At 36.9% G+C, this 19,811-nt stretch overlaps 2 protein-coding genes across 2 annotated transcripts in view; one reads left to right on the forward strand and one right to left on the reverse strand.

Moving 5' to 3' along the window:
* The window catches only part of ophn1 (oligophrenin 1), a 37,986-nt gene extending 32,506 nt beyond the window's left edge, over positions 1-5,480 (forward strand). The window contains exons 22-24 of the mRNA XM_079419444.1: positions 31-81; positions 2,716-2,755; positions 3,169-5,480. Coding sequence (XP_079275570.1) covers positions 31-81; positions 2,716-2,755; positions 3,169-3,180 — 103 coding nt within the window. The 3' untranslated portion in view covers positions 3,181-5,480. The remainder of the gene's footprint in view (positions 1-30; positions 82-2,715; positions 2,756-3,168) is intronic.
* A 3,625-nt stretch (positions 5,481-9,105) lies between these two features.
* Positions 9,106-19,811, reverse strand: part of LOC306871479 (androgen receptor-like) — a 123,882-nt gene continuing 113,176 nt past the window's right edge. Inside the window, exons 4-8 of the mRNA XM_079419443.1 lie at positions 16,872-17,150; positions 15,105-15,249; positions 14,302-14,432; positions 12,890-13,041; positions 9,106-10,186 (exon numbers count right to left, since the gene is read on the reverse strand). Coding sequence (XP_079275569.1) covers positions 10,028-10,186; positions 12,890-13,041; positions 14,302-14,432; positions 15,105-15,249; positions 16,872-17,150 — 866 coding nt within the window. The 3' untranslated portion in view covers positions 9,106-10,027. The remainder of the gene's footprint in view (positions 10,187-12,889; positions 13,042-14,301; positions 14,433-15,104; positions 15,250-16,871; positions 17,151-19,811) is intronic.

Raw genomic sequence — 19,811 nt, forward strand, 5'->3', positions numbered from 1 at the left:
ATGTATTCTTCTTTCTCTCTTTCCCCGTAGTGTCGCCTCCAAAACCAAATTTTTTGAGAACGCTTCCAGGCAGATGGGGAGGTACGTGTGTGTATATGTAAGAGCATGTGCTGGATCAGGAGTGTGTGTGAGTGAACCTTTCATTGTTTCAAGCAGCTGCCTGACTTCACTTAGAGTGTAGACAGTAAAACTCAGTACACTTTTGATGTGGTGCTTTTAAACAAAGTTGTGTTTAAGACAGGACCACATGCTGAGTCCTTGTGTTACAAACCGGACTAGACACACATCCGATCAGTTGTTTTGTCCTGCACGGCGATATAGTTTAAACCTTTCAAATAGATGGGAACTTTATAACAGGTAATTCGATCCAAGTCTGGGAAAAGGCAACATGCACACTCTCATTAAACACACACACACACACACACACACTGAGATTTGCACAGGCTCAGTAGCCTTATTTGAACCCTTCAAAAATCATGTCATGGAGCACAACATGACAAATTGTAAGAAATAATCTGGCCTCTGTTTTTCAAGCAAGTTGTAAAAGCCTCATAAAACTGTCGTAAAACTGGTCCGTAGATTCCACGTCTTCATTATACAGGAGCTTTGTGTGAGAGAGAGTCTGTTCTAACTTTTTTCTAACCGAATGTCCGGTTTAGGTTGATTGGTTGATCTGAATCAGTATTGCGAATCTGAATCAGCGATCTGATCTGATTGAGGTCATGAGTTTGATTGCCAGTGAATGCATGAACTTAATAAAACATGTACCTTGAATGCATGAATGTAAATCAGACGGAGTCTGTTCAAAGAGTCAGTGATCTAGTAACCAGTAACAGCAGTTAACAGCTTACTGGACATTATTAGTAAATAATGACTTCATATGACTTGATTTGGAATATGGTGTATGAGTCATATGAACCATTTTTAAGGTTTTCTTTTGTTTTATCCCCTGGTCATAAAGGTTCTCTGTCATTTTTATTGCATGAAAAAGAGCGGCATTTCTCCATTTATGTTTTTCCAGAAAATGAAAAGTCTCACTGTTGAATAATAGTATTTTTATTTTAGGGTGTACTATTCCTTTAAGCCCAAGGGTTCACGTAAGGTTACTGTGCCTGTAGCATTTTGCCAGACAGGAAAGTGCAGATAAGTTAGGCTAGCTTTGCTGTCGGTAGTGAGCTACTGCTCAGATATCAGGTTGAGTGTGGACAATTTGTGGGTATGTGTGTAATCTAAAATCAGTATGGCCTGATCTGTTACTAAATTGTGAACTATGAAAAAACGAACAGTTTGGCAAGTTTGGCTGCCTGTTCATGTTTAGGAGGATTCTCTTCACCGCTCATGGCTGCTCTCCAAGCCTACGCAAACGCTTGTGTATTTCAAGTTCAAGGCCTTTTACAATGCTAGAATAGATTCCTGAGGGAACTCACAGAGGATACTAAGATAAAAGGTCTGACCAATGCAAAGCATCAAAGTTAGCAAAAACGAACGTCTGTAATAAAACACCACACCCCGTTCATTTCACGAGCCTGTGCACAGCGCTCACTATGCAGGTGCCCATATTTCAGGGGCATAATATTTAATGTACTGGTTACTGAGCAAGTGACATTCTAAAGGAATTATTCAACCAAAAATTACAATTCTGTCATCATTTATTCACCCTCACGTCGTTCCAATCCCGTATTCTGTTATTTTCATTGTAATACAAAAGGAGGATTTTAAGGATTCTTTATCTCCCATACTGTGACAGTGTTCCGGTGATCATGGGCTGTCAAGCTCCAAAATTACAATACTCTATATTGTCTTCTGAAGCCATACGCTATCTTAAATCAATATTTACTCTCAAATCTAACAAGTATGCAGCTCTCAGAGATGAAATATGGTTGGACATCATGAACATCAAACATCATTGGCTCAAGGATCAGTGTTATTTCCATATTATTTATATATTATTTGGTTGAGATGGCTTTTATTTTTAGATTTTCATTTTTTATTTTAATTTCATAGTAATTTTGCTACGTGCTTGTATTTTTATTAGTTTTAATTTTCTTAAGTTCTTTCTATTAGTCTTTTTAGTTTTAAATATATTTTTAGTTTTTGCTTTTATTTCTATTAATAATTTCAATACCACAACAAACATATTTCAGTTAGTTGCCATGTTAACATTTGTGACCCTGGACCACAAAACCAGTCATATGGGTAAATTTTACGAAATTGAGATTTATGCATCATCTCAAAGCTGAATAAATAAGCTTTCCATTGATGCATGATTTGTTATGATAGAACAATATTTGGCCGAGCTACAACTATTTGAAAATCTGGAATCTGAGGGTGCAAAAAAATCGAAATATTGAGAAAATCACCTTTAAAATTGTCCAAATGAAGTTCTTAGCAATGCATATTACTAATCAAAAATTAAGTTTTAATGTATTTACAGTAGGAAATTTACTAAATATCTTCATGGAACATGATCTTTACTTAATATCCTAATGATTTTTGATTAGTAATATGCATTGCTAAGAACTTCATCTGGACAACTTTAAAGGCGATTTTCTCAATATCTTTTATTTTTTTGCAAAAAAAAGAAAGAAAAAGTGGAACTAACAAGAAGTTTGGAACAACAAGAATGTAACAAATTTTTTATAGGGTGAACTATCCCTTAAAGTTGCTGAACAGAATTAAATTCATAATCACAACTTACTGTTTTGTGTCTTGCAGTGTCTCTCCAAATGCTTCACCTGCAGCTTCTAGAGATGAGGTACGGCATGTTCATTCTCATTTTTATTATTAACGCTTTCCCCCGTCAGCCTTAAATATATTTTTTTTTAAATCACAGCCACCGCCAGCTTTTTTTTCACATTTTCACTTTAATGTCCCCCAGAAGGCTTTGTTGTTTGAATATCTGAACATGAACTATGTCAAAACAAAGAATTTAAACTAAAACAAACAAACATAAAAACATTAGTCTAGCTTCCTGTATTCATTTTTACCAACACTTGAATGTGGGTAAGTTTGATTTAAAAAGCAATATTTTGAAAGAGTTGAGAAAAATGTGTTTTTGTGAAAGACTATGTCAGGAAATATGACTATGACTATATTATGGAAATAATAAGACTATGTTATGGAAAATTAGTGTTAATGCTCATTATTGTCACTTGTTTGTCTTTGCAGAACACAAAATAAGAACTAACATCCAGTCACTGCTACAACTTGTGGATCAATGTCTTGTGGACCAATTAATGCACATTAGCGGTCATGAGACTGTGTGTGTCCATGTCCGTATACGGCACAGGCCGGCATCTAAATTATTATTTTATTATAGAGATAAATTATTGTTACTGACAGAGCATGAAGGAATGCCCCTCAACTCCAGTTTAGTTTTTTGTGAATGAATTGGAAAAGGTACTCTTTTTACTGTATTAAAACTAACGGCCTTTCCATACCGAGCGCGATGCGAATACGCGAGGCGAATCTCCCGAGAATGTTGCTTTCACACCAAGCGCGAAACGAATTTTCGCCTTCTGCTAATTCACGCCTGCACGCTAGGTGGCGCTGACCAACAATGTATTTTTCCTCAGATATGTATCGCGTGTATGGATTTAACATCTAAATTAAGATAAACAAAGTTTAGTTCTACGCCAGAAACACAAACTATCTATAATGCTTACAAGAATAGGCTACATCCTAAAATATAATTAGAAGTACAATTAGCATCAAGCTGCACTTTAAAATGTATTTAATTGTTAATGTATTTGCTTACCCACTTTAAACCATCATCGAGTGCTTGTAATAACTTCCGATTGTGATTTATAGTTGATTTTGATTCCATAATAATAAGCAGACACATGCACTCTTTGTATGTTTATTAACGATACACTGCTAGTGCTAATATTAGTCATAAACATCCTTTATTGCTATAAAAAAATAAAATGAGCTGTATACAAAACATACAGAAAATATATCATAATCATGTCTATCTGCTGTCATATTTCATGTGTAGAAAAATATTTCACTTGATTTTTTTTTTTTAAATATGGAAGATCGAGAGTGAACTCGCGCACGTGGAAGAAAACGGACGGTGCTCTACAGATCACATGATTCAGTGGAGAATTATTATAAATGTTATTCTGTATGAAGAACATGTGAGAATAAATCTGTTCTCAAATACCAACCATAACAAGAACTCAGTATCCACGCAACAGCAGCCGCTCCGGTCACGTGATCCTAGCTCAAATCTTATTGGACGGCCGTGTTTTTCGCTTTGCGAAACTGAAAAGATTCGTCGGACTGGACGAAAAAAAAAACATTCGCATTTTCGGTGCGCGAATGTTCGCGGTCTATGTGGAAGCATCGATAGGAAGCTGTTGTTTTATTCCAGCGCGTCATCGCGTGCGAAATTTGTTTCACTTTTTCGCGCTCAGTGTGGAAAGGCCTTAAGTCTTTGATTCTTGTTTGGATCAAAGACCAAAAAGAAAAGCATAAAAAAAAAAATCTTAAACATTTTGACCTTCCTGCACACTATAGGAGAACTCCCTCCATTCTTCCGCTGAGTGTGTCTATCAGTATCTCCCCTTTTCTGTGACCTACTTAAGAGACCGATAAGACTTACAGTTTCCAATCTCATTCTACAGTTGCACTACCGACTTCACTCAAAGTGGTACCGCCCAGATGTATTATGTAATATTCTGAATAAACACTAATCTATATTTAATTATGCATAAGCTGAACATGCTTGATTAATTACATGTTATTTTCTCTGTAATTAGTAACTGGAAAGAGATGAATGACCTAGGTGCTGCTTCTAAATGTTTCTGATAAACAGAGTAGTTACTGTAATTGCAAAGTGTTTCTCCTTTTATCTGCTGAGACATGCTAGTGGTGTTCCAACAAAGAAATACAAAGGAAAAAGGGACAATCACGGACCTTTCGTTATTTCAACTAGTCCACAGATCAAAGTTTGCTTCAATGAGCTTTTCTCTCTCTCTCTGTCTCTCTTTTTTTTTTTTTTAATTGTCAGTCTACCTTACTGACATAAGATCAGTTTTAGGAGCTTAACCTGACTTTTAAGCCTCAAACTTTGTACTGAAACATGAGCTTTTATGGATTTTTTTTGGTCAATGTATATGATCTTGAATGTGAAAGTTAGAGATTTTGTCTCATCATCATCATTTTCACAGAATTGTAAATGTGGTATGTGTGAGTATGTGTCAATGTTTTTGTTACTTAAGATACAATAAAGGTTGAAATTTTAGGTCACTTTATGCAGGTTTGGCATGAACGCTTTAAATGTGAGCCTGGAGCGCATTCTTAGGTAATATTATCATAAAGTTCCAAATTTCCAGTTGAGATTTTATGTATTTTTTGTACATATTTGGTTGTTTCTTAAGATGTTTGTCAAGCTCTTAATACCTTACAGTCCCTAAACCTCATTTGAATGTACTGCTGCAAGAAAATGCAACTTTATAAAAAAAAAAATGATGAAGTATGTTTGTTTTTTCTTATGAACATAAGTTGTAGGTGAAAGTGCACTGAGCTGACACAGAGTAGAAATAAATTGATAATAATCCATTAATAACTTGGAGGAGAATAGACCCTTGGAATCCAGTTAAATTAAAACAGCTGTGCATTAGTCAAAATCTGAAGTGCAAAGAAAAAGTCAGCCTAAAGAGGTTAGACAAGTTCCTACCACAAAAAAAGCTTCTCGTGCCCAGTTGCTTTTGCATGATATTATTTAGGTCCACCCAATTCAGGGTGTGTCTCACGAAGTTCCAGAGGACGACTTTCAAGATTTTCAAATATTTTTATTGAATTGAAAGCGTAAAACACAAACAAACCTGGTTTACACAGGCTCTACACAACAGGAATCAGATAAGCAATTTTCCATACGAGTAGAAATCAGTTTGCAAACTGCTCGAAAGAAATTGCCAGTTAACAATTGTCAATACAACACTACATAGCAATACTAAATAATCTGCGAAAAGCGTGCATGCACAGACACACACACCCACTCTCACATACAACTGCTGTAAAAAAAGACTATAAAGTTACAAAGATTTAAGTAACAAACATTGTTTAAGAAGCCAGAATTTCCTCTTAGTCATATAAAGCCAAACTATCTAGCTCTTCCTTCTGCATATGGAAAAGCGAAAAATATCCCAAAACACAAGGAAAAGACAGGAATTATTCACACCAGAGAAAAAAGCTGTAAAAAGGCATTCGCTAATGATTAGTCATGTAATTGCTTGTATCAGCCAGTGAAGAGAGTTAAAAAACATCAGTCATTGTTACATATGTGAGAGTTTTTATATCGTTTACAAAGCTGAAACAGGACACAAATAGGTACAGATCTACCTGCAAATGACTCACATGCTTTCATTAGCATGTTTAGTGTCTGTAAACCAGTGTGGTGCTCTCCGTTGAACGTACAACTTTATGTCAAGATACATTGCTGTAATACACACATTAGAAAGCCCAATGACTTTCCTCATTGCTTGGGGAAATATATATCAGTGATATATCAGTGAGAAATAGTTTGGTAACCCCCTCCCTCCCTCTTTTTGCACTGAAAAACCGATTTATAACCACAGGAAGCATCCTGGTGACATGCAGACTGTTATTAAGACTATATAGGTTCTCTTGTTCATGTGAGAGCAGAGACAATGGTAGGATCCAAGCAAACATTTTCTTGTCAACAACACAGGCCAAATTCAATATTTTGCAAAAGACACCAAAAAATATCCTTATAGCTTTCTTCCCCCTTTTTTGCAACAGGGCAGGGAAGCAGAGCATGCTAACAGATTTGCACGAGTGCATATAAACATACACATTTTGCTATTGGTTGATCACACCAGACAGTAATTCCTAAGACTTTAATTGAAAATCAACACGCAAGGTTTTACATCATAGGTCATCAGAGATGTGTTAAGAAAGGTCACAAGTCAGATTATGGATCATCTAAGCGTGAGTATTTTCACGAGCGCATCGAGTGTCGCTAACTGACTTGTTATAAGCTTTCGATTGTAAACACAGAAATAAGACAGCTAGAGATTGCGTCTCCCACAAAGTTGGTGTTTGCATCGAGTGCGCCTCCGAAAGTCCACCGGCTAATGAACGACTTTGTGATCAGACTTTGGCTTCGGCTCCGTCCTAGAAGCGCTGCATGTTCGTGGTGAAAGTCATGAGCTCTTTTTTTTGGCAGGGTAAAAGTGCAGTTTGGAGTTCTGCAAATTCTAATGAGTGCTTTTGGGCCGTCTAAATGGGTAAACACCTGCGTGTAATTGCGCGGTGCTCGGTGCTGTCAGCGCAGGGGAGCGGTCTCTGACAGCCTTTTCTCTGCCTGGCACATTCAACCCGTCAACATGCTCCGCGGCGACAAGAGCTCGAGCAGCTAAACCACATTTCGTCGTTTTAACTCGGCGGAAAACTCCGTGCTCTGCCGAAAGTACAACCCGGGTCACCCCAGGCCTGACAAAGACAACACAGCCTCGATTTTGGAGCTCTTTAAAGAGTAATCTACATACATAACGCTGCAGGCACTATTTAATCATTTAGAAACGGAGATCGTGCGGAGGGAAAAAGTTGACACGACGTCTAGATAATACGCGCTGCACCGGGCTGTGAGGAAAGCGAGTAAAGATGTTGCTTTCTGACAGATAGAGAATGTTTTAATTGAAGCAAAAGCTAAGTAAAAAAATAAACATGCCTTTTTGCTATTTTTTTTTTTTCGTCTTTTGTCTCGTTTAAAGCAATGGCTCACCCGAAAATGATGCCTCAAGTTGTTGTAAGAGTTTTTTCTTCTTTTTTTTTCTACCGAAAACTGAATAAGATATTTAAAAAAAAAAAATGAAATAAATAAAAAATGCTGGTCACTAAACAGCTGATGATGGCAGCCATTGACTTCCATAGCATTTGTATTATACTGTGCGAGTCAATGACTACCAGACACTGTTCAGTTACTAACATTCTTCAAAATAGGCATATGTTCCTTTGAGTTCAACAGAAGAAAGAACTCATACAGTTTTGGAACAACTTGATGGTGAGAAAATTAAAATGTTCATTTTTGGGTGAACTATCCTGTTAACACCATAGAGCAGAGGTCTTCAATCCTGCTCCTGGTGACCCACTCTCCTGGAAAGTTTATTTCCAACCGGCTTCAGCACACCTGCCTGCAATTTTCAAGCAGTCTTGAGGAGCTTGATTGGCCGCTTCAGGTGTGTTTGATTAGGGTTGTAGCTAAATTCTTCAGGATAGTGGGTCCCCAGGAACAGGGTTGAAGACCTCTGCCCTAGAGGGTGTTAAACAGAACAGCTTTAGCACCACTAAATTTGAGACAGCTGATGGTGATTAAGATATTTGGTACAAGCTTCTGAAAAATAACAGTACTATCCCATGTTAGCGCAAAGCAAGCTCTTTTTTTTTTCTTTTCTTTTTTTTTCAAAGTTCTGCAGCATTTGAATCATGTTTTGATATTCTAAAAGAGCTCGTTAAAAGAGTTTGTTAAGCATGTGATTATTTATTGCTAGCACGGAGAAATACAAATCCCTTAGGGGCACTTACTATAAAGGAAAGAGAGGAAACTGTACTGTAAAACTATTGACTACATCCATACATTAGCACATAGAAAGGTTGAAAAGAACCACGCTTAACTTTTACATATACTGTATATACAAGAACATTACCTAGCCGAATCTTCAATTAAGGAGCGCGCGAGAGAGAGAGAGCAAAAGTAACTTTAAAAGAGCCTTATGGGAAACAGTACCGTTTCCTATCAATATCCATTTAGCTTACTGGAAATGCAGTTTCGTTTGTTTGAATATCTAGGACTTTAGCATGCAATTATTTGTTTGTTGTTTTGTTGATGGATATGAAGACAGCATGCAAAGATTTATATTTATGTGTATACATTTGAAGATCATCTCTGCTTACCCAAGCGTTACTGTATTTATGTTCTATGTACAAACTGTCAACAATATCCCCTAAAACCTGCACTTAAATATCCAGGTTGCAAAAGAGGGCACTGAGCCCTGTCTTAACAAAAGTCTGCTGTCTGGAGGAGGCAAGTTTTGATTACTGTTTTTTATTATTATTAATTTATTTATTTATTTTATTGTGCTGTTGTTTCATTCTAGTGGCAAAACCCAACTGTGACAGATTTTAAACTTTAAGTCACAAATTGTCTGACCCCAAATGAATGATGCCTTTTAAAAAGCTTTTACAAAGAGCTTCTGTATTTCATAAGAAATGAATGAAGCACTTGTTTTAGAATCAATAAACTAATAAAGCAGGGAGGAGACTTATAGCCAGCCTGCTGTACTGAAATCCATACTGTTGTAATATTATAGTACTGTATTTAGTAGTGTGTTCTAACTAACAAGAGTAAAAGTCACAGGCAAAGAGACTCTGTCATAGTTTTTGTCATGTTCTGATGTATTTCTCTATGCATGCTGCTTTGCTTTGTCCTGATCAATCAACAGACAATAACTGAACCCTTTTTATCCTGCGATGCATAGAGATTAGAGGCAGGTCACAGACGCTGATAGAGATCTGTGCAGTGTCCTTTTTTTTTTTTTTTTTTTTGATTAAGGGCTCAGATGAAACTTCAGTGTGATATTTTTTCCAACCTGTTCACCAGGCAACACGTCGTAACTCTTGAAGGATAACTGCTGGTCAAAAGAAAGAACAAAACCTGCTTCACACCATGCTGTCAGTTTGAGAAAATGAGCTCAAATGATCTCTGAAGAGAAGATAGACAACTGTAATGATGTAATGGTCCCGCTACTTTTCAGGGCCATTTTTCAAAACGAGAGAGAGAAATGAGACTGATATAGAAAGGGAGAGAGGAATAGAAGGGGAGAAATAAAAAAAATAAAATAAAAAATCAGTATCGTTCAGGCTTGTCGCTCAATTCGAGTCCAGATTAAAAGCATCGCAGGCTGGTTTAGGCTGGATCAAACTAGATAAGGCCAAACTGATTGGCTCATATGGCCTGGGTGGGGTTGGTATGGATCAGTAGTTCAGGGGTGTAGTCTTGTCATTTGTGAAACAGGATTGGTTTAGACAGGCCGGCGAGGATTTTTGGCACCTGGACCGAGATGATTTCTGCAATCATTTCGGGAAAGCTGACCTTCGTGGGCAGGGACCGAGCTTGGACAAAGAGGTCAAAGGTGAACTGGTGCAACTTCTGAACAATCTGGGAAAGGGAGAGAAGAGAGAGATAAAAAGAGGGGAAAGGAGAAAAAAGAACAAGCAAAATGACAACATTAAAAAAATGAAGGGATAGAAAAATTCACTAAGAATGAAATGTGTGTCATTATTTCCATGTGCTGCCTGCATTGTTTTATTATCAAATTTGATGTTTTAGAATCAGATTGAAATTACATAAATCAGTTAATGGCACAAGCACGGCCAAAAAAATAAGCAGTGAATTCAATGCGCATGTTGCAGATCACCATCTGAGGCCGGTTCTGAGTGTTCAGTTGTGGATGATGCAGCAGACCACCACAATTTGGTGTACTATACTGCAATTTTACAGCATTCACCTGCATTAGCTCTTTAAAATTATGAAAGTGTGCTTGACTACACAGCACACATTCCTGGTCTTAATTATCTTCTCCCTCATTTGATGAATTACTGGTGCCATGATCAACAAAAATGTACATAAAAGTCTTATTCATAAAATTCATTTTACTCTGATTAATTCAGATTGCAAAAGTGTAACATAAGGTAAATTAGCCATTAGTCATTCCAGTAGCTTGGAAAGTAGAGCACCGTGCTAGTAATGGCAAGGTCATGAGTTTAAAGCAGGGGTCATCAAACTTGATTCTGGAGGGCCAGTGTCCTGCAGAGTTTAGCTCCAACTTGCCTCAACACACCTGCCTGGAAGTTTCTAGTACACCTAGTAAGACCTTGATTAGCTGCTTCAGGTGTGTTTGATTAGGGTTGGAGCTAAACTCTGCAGGACACCGGCCCTCCAGGACCGAACTTGGTGACCCCTGGTTTAAAAGGATAGTTCACCCAAAAATTTAAATCCTGTCATTTACTGTCATCATTTCACCCTGAAGTTGTTTCAAACTTGTGTGAATTTCTTTCTTCTGCTGAACACAAATATGATAATTTGAAGAATGTGTGTAACGAAGCATTTTCTGGTCTGTGTTCACTATGGAAAGTATTGAATTGATTTCATACAATGGAATCAATGGCTACCTTCAACTGTTTGGTTACCCACAGGCTTGAAACAACTTCAGGGTGAGTAAATGATGACAGAAATTTCATTTTTGGGTGAACTAACCCTAAGTCTCAACAACTAAGTCTCAAGTGATGGATCAACTGTTAAAATGCATAACCTGAATGCAGTGTATGTCACTTCAGATCAAAGTATCTGCAAAATTCAAAAGCATGAATAAGGTGCATCGATAATGAGTCTAATTTACATAGAATGGTGTGTTTGTGCTGAAAAGAATGACAGTTAATTTAAATACACTTTCAGCCCATTTAGCATCTTGTTAAACTGGACTGCAGATTGTAAATGATTAAAATGCATGCATGGAATGGTAGCACAACTTTATAGTGAATTATGTAATTGTCTTATTTGTGTATGAGAACACACACTTCCACTCAAATGTTTGGGGTTGATGAGATTTTGCATTGCTTTTGAAAGAAGTCTCTTTTTCTCATCAAGGCTGCATTTATTTGATTAAAAAGACAGCAAAAACAGTAGTACTGTGAAACTGTTTTACACCTAAAGGGGTCATCGGATGCAAAATTCACTTTACATGTTGTTCGAAGATAAATGTGTGTCGGCAGTGTGTGTACACAACCACCTTATAATGATAAAAATCCACCCAGTTTTTTTTTTCTTTTTTAAATCCCGATAAATGATAACCCCCGTCTCAAATAAAGCCGTTCACAGATTCTTGGATGTGTGACGTCACACAGACCCAGGCCGCACCCACAATTGTTGATTGAGTCTGGCGTTTATCACAGACCTGCCCTGAGTGAGCTGTCATCAGTCCACCATTATTTCGACGCTGGAGCAGGTGTAGACAAGTCTCCTAAGAGATTGAGGTTTTTTGTTGTTGGATGTAATAATGAATGCCCCCCCCCCCCCCCGATCTACCTAAATGCGTTTTATGTTCTTGCTAATCATTTGTGATCCAGCTTCACCTACAGAAGAAGCGAGTATAAGTTTTTTTTATGAATCTTTGCAAATCACCTTATCTAATTATGTGTTAGTTAACAAGTTCCGAGGCTAAATGCGGCTAAAGTTTACAGTCTCTTGAGAATGGCTCATCACCCCATGTGAGGGGGGTGAGCAGAGCTCTTTAGCATTTAAACGGACATGCACCGAAACAGCTCGCTGTGAACAGAGCTGTTTTTGAAAAAGGGTGATTTACACTACCATTGAGCAATTTTAACCAAACTATGTTGTAGACTTTTGATTAAAAGGATCATGTCAACTTGTGCAAAATAGGCATCGGAGAACCCCTTTAAAAGTTTTCTATTTTAATTTAATTAAAAATGAAATGTATTCTTGTGATAGCAAAGCTGTTTCTTAGCATCCATTACTCCAGACTTCAGTGTCACATGATCCTTCAGAAATCATTTTAATAGCTCAAAAAATATTTCTTATCATCAATGCTGAGAAAATTGTGATGGTTCATATTTATGTGGAAACCGTGATACTTTTTATAAATAGAAAGTTCGAAAGAATAGCAAACATTTACTTGAAATAGAAATTTTCTTTAACAATGTAAGAGTCTTTACTGTCACTTTTGATCAACAGGATACATCCTTGCTGAATGAAAGCATTAATTACTGTCACCAAACATTTGGATGATAGTGTATCGTGCCAGTTTTGAATGTTTGGTGTGTGGCGTGTATGTGTGTTACTAACTGGTTGCAGTGAGTCCATCAGCCGGGTCAGCTGTTGGAAGCGCATGGCACAGTTGGTCTTCCTGTCATAGTTGATTAAACGATCAAGCTCGTTTATGTACGTCAGACGCAGCTCATCAAAATACTTCTGACTCTTCAGCCCCTCCACTGGAACTGCAGAAATAGAAATAAAAACTTTAATTTGAAGTCGCATACATACTTGCATACACTTGAAAAAGAACATGATTTCATTGAAATGTACTGATTTTGTGTGTTTGCTTATTGCATTTTGCATGATTTATTATACTGTGGCGGTGGTGCTTTTTTTTTTTTTAACAAATGGTCAATGAAAGGAGTTACTTAACCTTCAGGGGGTTACATTAAATATTATATGAGCTTCATTTTCTTTTCATTTAAGAAAAATTTTGAAAGTATTGTGACTGTTACCATAATGTAGAACATAAAAATAGACTGTATTTGTGTGATTAATATTTTCTTGCATAAGTATTAAATAACATCAACATTCAATAATATATAAACACAAAATAATAATACATAGAAAATATATAAAAACATAAAATTATAAATAAAGTAAATCTTAAATATCAAATTATGTCTAAATTAAGCTATCACTCTGCTGGGGATAGTTCATTTTGTGGTCAAATGTTTGTTCATTTATACTCTCAATTATATTTTTTTGTAATGGGGAAAATCATGCAGTAACGGGGTTGAGCACATAATGTGAGACACAGCTAGATTGGGGGGGGGGGGGGGGGGCATTTAAAATTAGTTGATAAAAATAAGTTATACTGCAATGAACTGAATATTCACAAGATTGCCAAAATAGATTTGATTTGTTGAATACAGTCTAAAAGCTCCCTGGACAGACTAAAGTCACCATTTCAAGGTGTTAGCTATAGATATTTTATATTAGCTACTTGAAAAGCTTGGCTCATTTTATGTTAGAGAAGATTAGATTAGATTACATAACATTTCTCACACCGGAAAACAGGAATGATGCCTCTAATTATTATTATTTATTTTTGTTATGTGTCATTAGGTGCTAGTATCCATAAGTATTTTGTTCTGTACACACACACACACACACACGTTTGTTTTTGTGAATTGTGGGGACATTCCATAGGCGTAATGGTTTTTATACTGTACAAACCATATTTTCTATCGCCCTCCACCAAACCTCCACCTAAACCTACCCCTTACAGGCAACTTTGTGCATTTTTACTTTCTCAAAAAAACAAAAACAAACACATTCTGTATGATTTATAAGCCTTTTGAAATATGTAGACATGGGGTAATGGCCTCATATGTCACCTTCTCCTTGTAATACCTATGTCATACCCATGTCATTATACAAATGTGTGTCCTCATATGTCACAAAGATAATCGCACACACACACACAGCAATAGACTCACTGATGCTGAAAAGGAGGAGAGCCTTCATGCAGAGAAACTCTTCCTGTGTGACCTGCAGCAGCACAAACTCCTGCGAGAGGTGCTTCATCTGAACACAGTGCTCGTACATGCTGGAGATATGCATCCTACGACTGACAGATCGGGAACAGATTAATTGACATACATGAGAGAAAGAAGCAAAACAAAGAAACATCTGACAATAACAGACAGCTTGCAACAACTTTCGACTCGCTCATTACCATACAGTACTGACTACTGAATAATGCAGTCAGTCATCTAATGATTCCCAAATCTCTCTCTAAATGAAATGTATTTCATGCCTAATACACAAGTTCTGTCAGCAGCAGTGGTATGGGATTGCCCAAAATGCATTTAAGAAGTCTTCTATTTCAGATAATGGTGAAAAGGCCATTGAGAGCATGTGAACCCCCCAAAAAATCCAATCTCTCCTGGGATTGTGTTTGTGACAAAGATCCTTCACACCATAATAAGCCAGCAGTATATTATAAATGAATCTTGAAAGAATCCACGATGAGACTCTTATTGTGTGCATGAAGTACAAGATATATACCTGCCCAGGAGAGAGAAAAACAGAAAGATAGAGAGAAGGAATAAGGTAGAGAAAGGGCCGCCGAGGAGAAATGAAAGAAAAATGAGTGAGAGGAAAGATGTCATTAGAACATTTACAAGACAAGAAAATGGAATGAGAGAGAAGGCAACAATGCAGAACAGAGATGGGTGTCGGACACAAAAGAAAACAGGCAAATAAGAGCAGGGCGGATGTGAAAGAGAATGAGACTGACTCATTGAAGACCAGGTCCGGCGCAAAGTACAGCATCTGCGCGTTGGCATTCTTGTAGGACCTCCAACCCAGAGCAAAGACCATCACTCCCATCCAGGTGTGTTGTATCACTGTCATCTGATCATCCACATGCAGGTTCCGGAAACCTGAGAGATGGGTGAGATATTTGTGGTTTGTGTTTGCTGCCTATAATTTACAGTTTGTCAGGTGCTTGGGCACTACTTTTGAGACCAACTGCATTTACAACTCTATTTCAGCTCCACCAGCTCATGCCATGATTCAGACTCACCTGATGTTACTTTCATAAAAACGTATGCATGTCAATCTGAACCCAAGACTTTCAGTACATTGACTTGAACCAAATAAAAAGTTTGTAGAAGACCAGACAGCATATGCACCACTTTCAGGAAACAAAGGGAAAACAAGCTGAACGTTCTGGGACAAACTCGATCGCTTCCCTCATAACACATTTATCATTGGATTCAGTGCAGATTAAAATGCCAGGTCTCACAGTTTTATTAATGCTATCAATAACAGGGAATTGGAGAACTGCAACCAATCACATCAACTTGATTCCATCAACCAATCACAATCTGTCACACTAAGCTTCAAAAAAGGGTTCTTGTCAAGCCACACCCCTTTCTCTCTCGATCGCCCATCCTGCTGTTTTTCTCTCAGTATTTGATGGTTTGCTGCCTGCCACTGCATTTTACATACGACCAAAGTCTGCCTTTGCTTTTCAAAAAGCCATTTATCAAAGCCATTAGAGTGAAGTAGATTACACAACACCTCTCAAGCCTCTGAATTGAAATACAAACCATAATTAAATCACTGAAAAAAATAACCAAATAATTCTCCACTGATGCCCAGATTTGAATCACCAGGCAGGATCTCCATCTTGTTATTATACTATTGTGTCAATGAATATTAAGTGTGTAACAGATAAAGAAAAAGAAAGATCATTTAAAAATCTAGTTTCTTCAAAATTTACATTTTGTATTCATGTTGGTTTCACATGGGTTTTAAAATGTTAATTAAAAAAAAAAAAAGAGTAAAAACGAATATAATTTCATTTCCATTTGAATACACGTGAATATGTAGATTTTAATGTTTTTTTTTTCAAACAGGTTTTTAATTCCATTGTTGAAGGTAAAAAGTTTTTTACCTTCACTAACTATTGATTGATAAATATATAATATAAGTGTTTGGTCACATCACATGACATTTTACTAACCTTGTCTTGTAATGAAAAAGTCAAATGATCTGATATAGGAGACTGGCTAATCTTTACAAAGTCATGAGGACCTGCATGGGTCCTCTCATTTACTGATTTATGTTTCTGCATATTTCTGCATGATGTTGGACCACATAATTCTGATTTGGTGCAAAAAAAGCTTTTAAATAATAAGCCCCCCCCCCAAATAAATAATAATAAATTAATATATCAAACTACATCAAAACAAAAATGAATTAAAATTATTCTTTCAAAAAAAAAAAAATTGAACAAGGCTTTTTCTTTGTTATGATTTCTTGACTTTTTAATTATATTTCCATCAGAAAATGTCAAAATAAATTTTTGATCCAGAAATGAAAAAAAAAACATGTTCATCATAGAAGAGGTTTAATCAAATTTCTATAGAATTTATGTTTGTTGTTTTTCCTTTTTGTATTTATTTATATTAATATATACAAAAATGAGCATCAAGGTACTGACCCCTTTATAAAAAGCAAAACTGAAATAAGTGAAAATGTGACATGCTTAAATTACCTGGAAGTCCTTTGGCCCATTTCACTACCTTGACAAGTTGCCTCTCTCCCAACTCATTAAGGCTGGTGAGGAGGGCAGCTGCCGAGTCAGGCTGAGCATGATCATGGCCAGCGTTCACCACCTCAGGCTCTATGGCCTCCAGGATGTTCAGGAAGATCAACTGTGAGTGGAACGTCAGGCTGGGCTTGGGCGACAGGCACTGGACTGCCTCTGATGGGCCCTGAACAGGGCCGACCTCCTCTGGACCTTTCATCTGTCCAATCTTCCTCAGCTTGCGGGCTGCGGCACAGAACAAAAGCAATGTACTGTCATAAACAGGGTGGGAGTATTGCCTTTGTAAATTCAACCTGCACAGAAACACATTATTAATCTCGAACACTTTTTTATTTTATCTAGCACATATTATTTAGAAGGCAATGAAGCAGGTAGTCTCTGAGTAATGAGGTTGGCATGATCTTATTTCTGCTCTTGGATATCTCTATTATACAACAGAGGATAAAACCTGCACTGCGACAGCTAGTCTCTCCGCCACATTATCTCCTGCCAGTCACCACAAAGAAAGATTATTGGCCACAAAACATGCTTTTCACTACAACAAAGGACCTGACAGGAATATGTAAGTGTGCTGATATATTTCAATAACGTGGAGCAGAACTACAGTCATTCAACAATGCAAAACATACTTTGTTTCCCTAATTCTTGCGGATATGCATTCTTTCACCAGTAAAGCCATATGCATTCTGAGGCTACTGCTAATAAAGTGAATTAAATGAAGATGTAAATATGCGTGCGCGTGTGTGCATGTTCACTTTAATTAGTTGCTACAGTAGCAACAGTTTCGCTCCTGCTCCAGTGAGTGCCTGTGGTTTTGTTATGATGCCTAACACTCACAGTTTCCACTCTGAATTATAAATCAGAGATGCTCATTATTCAGTGGGCAGCGTTAGGGTGAGGAATGAAAGACTATCAGTTGAGATGATTTACAACTCGCAGACTTTTATGGTGCATTACGAACACCGATCTAAAATGTAAAAAACAAGTTCTATTAAGAAAAAAAATTGAATAATCTGTGAGGCAGCTGATTTAAATGACTAAAAAGCTCTTCGTTGCTGGTTTAGAGGACACACTCAAAATGAAAATGATTCAGCCCTCTGAGATCCCCACAAAAAAGGAGGCTCCAATTTTGCTGACAAGAGACCAGAGCCTCTCTGCTTGTGGTCTAAAATGAAGTGTGATAAAGGGCTAGAGAAGGGGAAAGAGTGAAATAATAACTTTATCCTGTGGTGGTTTACCAAAAGCCTATGGGTTTGCGATAAACTTGTGGCAAGGTGCCAAAGACACCACCACTGAGATTCTCTCTTCACAAGACACATAAACCTGCCATTCTGGCAAATACAAGCAAAAATGCAATGTAGATGGCAAATACAGAAAAAATGGCTGTTACAAAACACTGTCTCTTGCACGTAGATTTGCTAGTTAAGCTGATATGTCTTCAGAATGGAGACGAACTTCACTCCAGAGTAGAGTAGAGCTGAAGCTTCAGCTTCAAACAGGCTCTACACAGACTGAAAATTGAAAATTCAGTATATTCTGTAATGTTAACATTCGGAGTATGGACTTTGGCAAATAAATACCACTTGTGCAAATCAGCATTGCACTTCAATGCCTTCAGATGCCAGTTTAAATAAGCACACGTCCATATCCAGCACTCCTCTGAAGATAAAGTCCACCCATGAGAGAAGATGCATACTCACATTATCTCAACTTACTCAATTGGGCATTTCTGAAACTCAAAACTCTGAAAACACATGTGAAGTCATCCAATTGAGTTTCTCTGAAGGTCTGTAATTAGTTAAATGGTGTTACTGAGAAAATCTTCTCAGACTTGAGCAGGAACTGGAGGAACAAGGTGAATGTGTTAAAACTTCACAGATTAGTGAGAAGCCAGCACTCAATAGTGGATGCTGTAGATAAGTGTTTACTTATATATATGTAACAGTTTACTGTTACATGAAAGAAAACGTTTTGTTTCAGAGTTTTGGCATTCTGGGCTCCACACTGAATCTGTGAAAAGTTTTGAATGATGTGAACTTTGAGCCATAATGACAGATGTGTGCATTTAAGACTTCTGTCTCTCACCGGCAGAAAAAGAGTTTTGGGACTTTTCGGAACTAACTGGATGCTATAAATCTTCAGTCTTTTAAATGTAGGTATGAACTGACAGACCATTTGTGAGAATGAACATACAACCAAATCAAATAATAAACAAAGAGATTTTTTATTTTTAAATGGTTGATTTTTATATAAAAAAATGCCACTCTTTAATGTGGTAATTCTTTAATGTGTAGTATGTTTCTAATCCTGTCAAAAAAAAACAAACAAACTCATATTTAGGGGCCATTTTAGAAACAGTAATTGCATACTTGTTAGAGACTTTCCCTTTTTATTCTATAAATGTGTTTCTGAATCATATTACATATATAGTGAGCATAAAACCCTTCAAGGCGAAATATTCAGGAAAAAACCGAGATTAGAAGAAAACCTGTAAGAAAGATGTGTTGCATTGCAGCTAAAATCACCAAATAAACCCCACGTACAGTCAAAAATAAACCCCAAGTGATACATCAGGGACCTGCAGGATCATGCAAGACCTGATCACTCTGTTAGGGTTTATTTTTGACTGTACGTGATCCCTTCTGTCATGTTTGAATGTTGGTTATGATAACTTTTGAGTGGTGTGATTATTTGCATAATTATTTATGTGATTATTTGCATAATTTATTTTGTGAAGAAAATAGAAAAGAAGAATATATATATATATATATATATATATATATTTTTACTGAGCTGATTGCATTACACCAGGGACTCATTATTTCTGAGCTGTTTACTAAGCAAGACAATTACAACAAACACGACCACAAAGAAGAGAAAAGTTGA

This window comes from Barbus barbus, assembly GCF_936440315.1.
Source record: "Barbus barbus genome assembly, chromosome: 6".
NCBI classification, from domain to species: Eukaryota; Metazoa; Chordata; class Actinopteri; order Cypriniformes; family Cyprinidae; genus Barbus; species Barbus barbus.